The following is a 9,681-nucleotide window of genomic DNA, read 5'->3' on the forward strand; positions in this document are numbered from 1 at the left end:
AACTACAATAAATGGACTGAGGAGGATGTGTGTCCTTTGGAATGCTATTATTATTAGTAGTAGTAGTATTTGTTATCATCAGTAGTAGTAGTAGTGTTGCCATTATCATTATGATCATTATTATTATTATCATTATTATTATCATTATTATTATTATCATTGTATCAGCAATAAAATGTATTTTTATGGTAGTGGATACAAACTACAACACTACAGCAATACTATACAAGGATACCATAAAACTATAAATCTGATATCACTGTCACTGATAATATTGTACTAGGAAATGTAACTCATATGTTATGCCTCTTATGTGATGTTACATAATTGTGTTTTTCATGATTCCAAAGTACAAATATTCTTTAAAAGAAATGAAATTACGTACACAGTTGATCTCTCTCATTCCTAAACAGTATATACAACATTGATATTAACCTGCTTTTCATATTATAATACTATACCTAAGCTTTTGTATGACAGCAGTGAGTAAGCACAGTATTTCATCATCACGTCGGGACAAACCCACTTCCTGTAGACGAGAGGGAAAATTCCCTCCCTGTGTGTATAAAAACGCTACAGGTCAGGGCAGGCAGACAGAGCAACACAGAGCAACACTAACAGAACAACTACTGGGATCTAAACTGAGCACGATAACAGGACTTCTTCACTACTGACATTAACAGGTAAATTGACTTTTTCTTCATAGTTATTTTTATATTTGACAGTTTTAATATGGAGCAGCTTCATCACAGTTTCTTTAACACACTCTGATGCCTGTTGTGGTATTATAAGCTGATAGAGTTCACACTGTTGCTGTCAGATAAAAATCTATTCTGTATCAGATATTCTACACCAGTGTATTACAATACAGGTCCTGGGGCACATCTGACCTGCATGATTTTACAAAGGGAAACATCTAAAACATGCAGGGCAGTGGTGCCCCAGGATTGAAAAACACTATTCTATACCATGCTGCATTTTAAAATGTTATATTACATTATAAAACTAAACATTCTGCTGTGTCTTGCTAAGTATTTTGTGAATGACCAGAAATCTCTTTGTCTTCCTGCAGATCTTACCAAATTCATAAAAAGATGGAATCCGCAATGAGATGCAACGTGAGCGAGATGTGGAGCACCAAGATGCCCAAAGGACTGGACTTGGAGATCTCCCATCATCCACTGACCATGAAACGTGTGGCCAACCTCATCATCGCCATGGAGAGACTTAAGGACAATGTGTCAGAGTCAGTGCTGAGCACCGAGTTCAGAGATGAACACCTGCTTGACATCATGTTTGAAAGCATTGTAGAAGGTAATCACACAGATGCCAACCTTATTTCAACACTACTACATGAAAATCACTTACTGAACTGTTTAGGTGGTTAACACAACATACCTGAACTGTCTGAATACTAAATTACTTCTGGTTGCTTGATGGTAGAAGAACAACCGCATAACTCATCATCTGTGCCTCTTTTCCCCTCAGAGCAAATTGTGTTCGAGTGTGAGTCAGCTGCACCAGGTCAGTTCAGCAGGACGGGCGAACACGAGTGCAGTGTGACTGACAGCCAGAAGAGGAGCTTGGTACTGGTTCAGGACAGCATGGAGCTCCACGCTGTGATGCTGCAAGGAGGCAGTGACAACCGCAAAGGTAATTGTATCTTAGAGTTAGATCTGATGCATATAAATTCATTTTCTGGTTCATGGTAGACATTTGAACAAGGGGATGACAGATTTCTGTCAGCTTCATCTATTTACCTGAAGCTTTCAGTGTTTCTATTGCTATAACGCCATGAAACATAACATCTCAATCATAACCTGCACAGATGAATGAATGTGTCTGCAGACTTCAGAAAACTTCATCACAGCCATAACAGACTGTCATTCCTGATTGGATAATATCTGTTGCTGCTATTATTGAACTTGTATCCTTTGTTTGATCCTCAGTTCACTTGAACATGTCAACTTACGTGCACCCTGCACCGAGCGCTGAGGCCCGACCTGTGGCTCTGGGAATCAAGGACACAAAGTTCTACCTGTCGTGTCACAAAGTTGGTGACCAGCCAACCCTGCATCTGGAGGTAAAAGTCTTATTAAATCTCATGTAAATCTTCATCAGAAAAGGGCATTGCACACATTTATAGATTCATTTACATTTGGTATGAGACACTACTTTTATCCAGTATGATATTCAAACTTTCTGACATTTATCTTTTCTTACCTCAGACGGTGGAGGACAAAAAGAGCCTGAAGAGCATCAGCTCGGGGAGCGACATGGAGCGGTTTCTCTTCTACAAACAGGACACTGGGGTGAATGTCAGCACTCTCATGTCTGCCAGTTTCCCCAACTGGTACATAAGCACAGCTGGGCAAGACAACAAGCCCTTGGAAATGTGCTTGCAGACCGCCAACCGCTACCGCACCTTCAACATCCAACGTCAAAGTTAAAATCTGCCAAATATACCCTAAATGAAGTATGGATCTGTACGTGGTCCTTCAAGTCCCTCTTTAGAAGAGGATTTGGGTATTGAACAGATTCTATAATTCACCTTTTTTGATTCAATAATCAAGGAATAAGTGATTTTAAAAAGCAGTTTTGTTGTTTGCTGGAAAAACTTCTGCATGTTCTGCAGATTGTCTATTTACTGTATGTACCAAGTACCATAAGTGAAGGTCGTTTTGTATTGACACAGTCAGGTTTGACCACAAGGTGGCACTCTTTGCTGTGTATGTGTTTATATATTCGGTTGAATTACATTACACTTTTGAGTGTTTTCGTATTTATTTATTTATTTATCTATCTGTTTACAAAACTATTTAACATATTTATTCAGGAGTCTACTTACTAACAATTATTGAAATGATGTGCCAAGAATATTTAATAAAGTCTATTAACCTCTATGAATTTTTGTGTGCATGTGTTTTAATACGCTCTAAGGATTTGATCACAACTCAAACAGGGATATCTGACTTCACAGCAGACATTAGCTCTTGCCCAGTTCTTAAGACAGCATTCCTAATATGATTTTTGAGTCTGCAGTAATCTTCTCCAAGTTAACTCTTATTATTTCCAGTGGACGCTGAAGATTGTAAATAGCAGCTTTCTTATAGTCTTACCAGTATTCCTAAAATTGAAACAAAAGGTTAAACAAGTCAAACAGATTTACCTTTAATGCTCAATACTAGGGATGTCCAATATTATCGGCCCTCCAATATTATCGGCCAATATTTACTTAAAAATGTAATATCGGGAAGTATCAATACGGGTTTTTATAACCGATGTTTGTTCTGTAGGCTTAAGCATTTCCGAGCGTACCTGAACGCAGCATGGGACGTTTACCAGCGCGCGCCAACGTAAAACAACAACACTCGCAGGTCGCTAATCGTGGCTAACAAGTTCATAGCGTCCACGGCCATACACACGAACATGCAAACCAGAAACGAGGTTTATCCATGGGTTTACCTCGTTGTCATTTTCTCTGTTATGTTTTCGGCGAGTCTCCTCTGTGACGTCACCGTCAGAGTCTGGTGGGTCCTATATATATCTGGGTCCTACTCTGCTACAGACCATGCCATAGACTGTATATAAGCTACAGACCATAGACTGTATAAAAGAAAAACAGATACCTAGCCCCACACAGATGCTGATGCAGCTGGCTGAAGAAAGAGGTTAACAAATAGGCCTGGCCATAAAGATTCAGCCCATTAGACAGCACAGGTGTCTGTTAATCAGATGATCAGCCTTGAGGGGTTAAGAGGAAACAACAAATGTTTAATGACAGTAATACAAAATAATAATGGTCTTAAGACGACTTTTTGGACCAGAGCCCAGCTGAAACACAGGAAATATTATCCTTATTACTCCAATACTATTACTCAACAGGTGTAGTTGCTTAAATGTATGATCATCCAACCAGCTACAACACTAAATGTTGCAAACATGTTGATGCATTTAGTAAAATAATATTTGGTATGTAATTGACAATAAATCAGCACTCTGAAAGTGGCCATGAGTACTTTTTTACTCATGATAATTGTTGTATTGAGACAAGTATGGATGTTCACCCACAATGAACAATCATATTTTCTGAATTTGAAACTGAATTTCCCCTGATTAAAAGCTGTTAGTCACAGTTAGAGATTTAGTCATTTACCAAAGCAGCAGTGATACAACAACAATGTGTCACAGCAATAGTTAGAAAATGCTTAACAGAGCAATGTTACATGGAAAAATGAGATCATAAGATTATCAGATTATATCTGATATATACTTTAGGACACGTATGCAGAGCAACAAGCCTACATCAAACTACCTACACCAACCACCTCCTCAACTTTATTGGAAACAATCAACTTTAAAAAAAGCAGTAACATATAACCAAGTTTGAAGAACAAAATTATGAAATAACTGCATGAAAGGGTTACACAAGATTGTTGCATTGCATAAAAGAATAATACATGGGAGGAGGATAAACTAAAAAAAAAATAAAGGGGTAACATAGCTAGTTCATTTTATTAGTATCATTATTATAGATCATAGATTATAAATGAACATACAGCTTATAATCACTTGCTTACTATAGATAGTTTGACAAAAGTAATGTTTGGGTGGAATGAACCTTTAAATTGGAATTGGATTCACCTGCGAGGAGGGGATTCCTGCTGGATGCTGCAGTCTCAGGACCATGGAGTCCCAATTTAGTCATAATTCAATTATGAAATAAGATATTACAAAATAAATAACCATTTGAAATAAGAAAACTGATTATTAGATATATTCCATTATTATGAAATGTTTTACATTATTATTAAATATTCTCCATTACTATAAACTACTTTCCATTGTTATGAAATATAATTGTATTGCTTATTTTTACAATAACAGAGTTTACTTCATAATACTTTATTCCAAAAAGGCCTTTTTATTTCATAATGGTGTTTTTTTTTTTCAAAAAGGCCTTTTTATTTCACAATGGTGTTTTTTTTCCAAAAAGGCCTTTTTATTTCACAATGGTGTTTTTTCAACAGAATGACTCTGTCTGCCAATCAGAGACAGCGGGTTGGACCTGCACGGTGATTTGCTAATCCTTTTGCCTTTGTCTCTGATATCGGTTTCATTATTTCAAATGGTTATTTATTTCATAATATCTTATTTCATAATTGAATTATGACTAAACTTGGACTCCATACAAGATTGTGGCAGCTTCGGGATTGTATTTCGAGGACCCTAAGTTTTTCTAATGAATTGGATGACCTGTGGCAACAATGACTGTGGGACCTGTGTGTGTGTGTATGTGTGTGTGTGAAAAAAAACAAAGGTGTGAACAATTTATATTAATAAAATATGCAAAAGAAACATATATCTTGTGTCTTCATTCTCTCCATTCAAATATCTGGTATCTATAGTAACTGCAAAGAGCATAGCATTCATCTTCCATTTAACCATCTTTATTTTACATGATAATTAGTTAATTATGCTGATTACACAAACATGCTCATCTTAGCAGCCAAGTTAAATTGTACGAATGGAAGTAATATTTGGGTGGAGTGAACCTTTGAAACTGTAAGTAGTCAGACAAAATTTGTATTTGGGTGGAATGAACCTTTAAAACTATGCATAGTTAGACAAAAGTCATATACTACTGATAGCTAACAAAATTAGCATAATAAACTACTGATATTTGACAGAATTGTCCTCTAACAGAAAGGCTTTTAATATGATTCAAATGATGTCAACAGTTATACAATTTTGACATTTCATTTTAAAATCAAGTTTGACATCTGTGTAAGCACATGGCTTTGGTATCACTGTTTGAAATATAATTCTTAAGGTAAATATTCATTTTAGTGAATTATTATTTATCAATGTTTTCTAGGGTTACACCATAGGACATATAAACTGAGTAAACCTGACTCAGTCCAAAAAACATCAGTTAATGAGAAATTGTTAAGAGCTTCTTGTCATGCAGCAGTTATGATCGTCAGAGGTCCTTCTCTGTAAAACCACTTCCTGTTATATGGCCTTACTCACAAATTTAACGAAATGGCCTCTTAAATAGTGGTTACACTTTGAGACACTTCATGTGGTTCACATGACGTGACATGATTCCCCAAATTATATTTAATTATATTTAGAACAATTGTATTCCATTAACCTTTATCAAATATGAACGAGTGATAATGTAAGATCATGCAAAACTAGTTGATCTGCTATTTTATTGAGAATGTCAGTGTTTTCTAAGCAAGTGTAATTTCTTGGTTCAAGTTTTGATGGTTACACCACTGGGACATTTTTGCCATAAACCTATAATATATTGTTTCAAATGGATTAAAGGCAGAAATGTTATACTCAGTCCACAAGTAAAGAACGTGTGCAAGGTATTCATGTGATTTAATTTTTAAATTTTAACCCCTTTGACTAAACCACATGGAAACAAAAAAAGTAGCGTCACATCATTGACCCGCATACAGTTGATATCAAATCTAATCTCTCATTCCTTAACAGTATATACAGCATTGATATGAACCTGCATTTCATATCATATTACTATATCTGAGCTTTTTTATGACAACAGTGTGTAAGTACAGCATTTCATCATCTCGCATGCCACAGCAGCGAGGACAAACCCACTTCCTGTATCCGAGAGGGAAGATTCCAGTATAAAGATGCTACAGATGAAGAGCGACACAGAGCAACACTGACAGAACAACTACTGGGATCTAAACTGAGCACGATAACAGGACTTCTTCACCACTGACATTAACAGGTAAATTGACTTTTTCTTCATAGTTATTTTTGTATTTGACAGTTTTAATATGGAGCAGCTTCATCACAGTTTCTTTAACACACTCTGATGCCTGTTGTGGCATTATAAGCTGATAGAGTTCACACTGTTGCTGTCAGATAAAAATCTATTCTGTATCAGATATTCTACACCAGTGTTTTCAATATTCTATACCATGCTGCATTTTAAAAAGTTATATTACAATATAAAACTAGAAGTTCTGCTGTGTCTTGCTAAGTATTTTGTGATTCACCAGAAATCTCTTTGTCTTCCTGCAGATCTTACCAAATTCATAAAAAGATGGAATCCGCAATGAGATGCAACGTGAGCGAGATGTGGAGCACCAAGATGCCCAAGGGACTGGACTTGGAGTCAGTGTTGAGCACTGAGTTCAGAGATGAACACCTGCTTGACATCATGTTTGAAAGCATTGTAGAAGGTAATCACACAGATGACAACCTTATTTCAACACTACTGCATGAAAATCACTTACTGAACTGTTTAGGTGGTTAACACAACATACCTGAACTGTCTGAACACTAAATTACTTCTTGTTGCTTGCTGGTAAACGAACAACAGCATAACTCATCATCTGTGCCTCTTTTCCCCTCAGAGCAAATTGTGTTCGAGTGTGAGTCAGCTGCACCAGGTCAGTTCAGCAGGACGGGCGAACACGAGTGCAGTGTGACTGACAGCCAGAAGAGGAGCTTGGTACTGGTTCAGGACAGCATGGAGCTCCACGCTGTGATGCTGCAAGGAGGCAGTGACAACCGCAAAGGTAATTGCATCTTAGAGTTAGATCTGATGCATATAAATTCATTTTCTAGTTCATGGTAGACATTTGAACAAGGGGATGACAGATTTCTGTCAGCTTCATCTATTTACCTGAAGCTTTCAGTGTTTCTATTGCTATAACGCCATGAAACATAACATCTCAATCATAACCTGCACAGATGAATGAATGTGTCTGCAGACTTTAGGAAACTTCATCACAGCCATAACAGACTGTCATTCCTGATTGGATAATATCTGTTGCTGCTATTATTGAACTCGTATCCTCTGTTCGATCCTCAGTTCACTTGAACATGTCAACTTACGTGCACCCTGCACCGAGCGCTGAGGCCCGACCTGTGGCTCTGGGAATCAAGGACACAAAGTTCTACCTGTCATGTCGCAAAGTTGGTGACCAGCCAACCCTGCATCTGGAGGTAAAAGTCTTATTAAATCTCATGTGAATCTTCATCAGAAAAGGGCATTGCACACATTTATAGATGGATTTACATTTGGTATGAGACACTACTTTTATCCAGTATGATATTCAAACTTTCTGACATTTATCTTTTCTTACCTCAGACGGTGGAGGACAAAAAAAGCCTGAAGAGCATCAGCTCGGGGAGCGACATGGAGCGGTTTCTCTTCTACAAACAGGACACTGGGGTGAATGTCAGCACTCTCATGTCTGCCAGTTTCCCCAACTGGTACATCAGCACAGCTGGGCAAGACAACAAGCCCTTGGAAATGTGCTTGCAGACCGCCAACTGCAACCGCACCTTCAACATCCAACATCAAAGTTAAAATCTGCCAAATATACCCTAAATGAAGTATGGATCTGTATGTGGTCCTTCAAGTCCCTCTTTAGAAGAGGATTTGGGTATTGAACAGATTCTATAATTCACCTTTTTTGATTCAATAATCAAGGAATAAGTGATTTTAAAAAGCAGTTTTGTTGTTTGCTGGAAAAACGTCTGCATGTTCTGCAGATTGCCGATTTACTGTATGTACCAAGTACTGTACCATAAGTGAAGGTCGTTTTGTATTGGCACAGTCAGGTTTGACCACAAGGTGGCACTCTTTGCTGTGTGTTTATCTATTTGGCTTAATAACATTACACTTTTGAGTGTTTTCATATTTATTTATTTATTCATGTATTTATCTATCTGTTTACAAAACTATTTAACATATTTATTCAGGAGTCTACTTACTAACAATTATTCAAATGATGTGCCAAGAATATTTAATAAAGTCTATTAACCTCTATGAATTTTTGTGTGCATGTGTTTTAATACGCTCTAAGGATTTGATCACAACTCAAACAGGGATATCTGACTTCACAGCAGACATTAGCTCTCGCCCAGTTCTTAAGACAGCGTTCCTAATATGATTTTTGAGTCTGCAGTAATCTTCTCCAAGTTAACTCTTGTTATTTCCAGTGGACGCTGAAGATTGTAAATAGCAGCTTTCTTATAGTCTGACCAGTATTCCTAAAATTGAATGAAAAGGTGAAACAAGTCAAACAGATTTGCTTTTAATGCTCAATACTAGGGATGTCCAATATTATCGGCCCTCCGATATTATGAGCCAATATTTACTTAAAAATGTAATATCGGGAAGTATCGATATCGGGTTTTTATAACCGATGTTTGTTCTGTAGGCTTAAGCATTTCCGATCCTACCTGAACGCAGCATGGGACGTTTACCAGCACGCGCTTGATGACGTAAAATAACAACAATACGCTAGACTCGCAGGTCGCTAATCGTGGCTAATCATGGCTAACAAGTTTATAGCGTCCACCGCCATACACACGAACATGCAAACCAGAAACGAGGTTTATCCATGGGTTTACCTCGTTGTCAGTCTATGGCATGGTCTGTAGCAGAGTAGGACTCAGATATATAGGACCCACCGGACTCTGACGGTGACGTCACAGAGGAGACTCGCCGAAAACATAACAGAGAAAATGACAACGAGGCAAATCCATGGATAAACCTCGTTTCTGGTTTGCATGTTCGTGTGTATGGCCGTGGACGCTATGAACTTGTTAGCCACGATTAGCTACGACTAGCGACCTGCGAGTGTTGTTGTTGTATTACGTCATCAAGCTCGCACCGGTAAA

At 37.6% G+C, this 9,681-nt stretch overlaps 1 protein-coding gene across 1 annotated transcript; it reads left to right on the forward strand.

The window, feature by feature from the left end:
* Window positions 1–1,094: 1,094 nt before the first annotated feature.
* On the forward strand, window positions 1,095–8,362 carry LOC128364850 (uncharacterized). The gene is made up of 8 exons (XM_053325472.1): window positions 1,095–1,314; window positions 1,489–1,653; window positions 1,950–2,083; window positions 2,229–2,439; window positions 7,044–7,226; window positions 7,401–7,565; window positions 7,862–7,995; window positions 8,141–8,362. Exons 1-8 carry the CDS (start codon window positions 1,095–1,097, stop codon window positions 8,360–8,362), a joined length of 1,434 nt encoding a protein of 477 aa, XP_053181447.1.
* Window positions 8,363–9,681: the final 1,319 nt, after the last annotated feature.

Source organism: Scomber japonicus, chromosome 9, assembly GCF_027409825.1.
Source record: "Scomber japonicus isolate fScoJap1 chromosome 9, fScoJap1.pri, whole genome shotgun sequence".
Classification (NCBI taxonomy): Eukaryota; Metazoa; Chordata; class Actinopteri; order Scombriformes; family Scombridae; genus Scomber; species Scomber japonicus.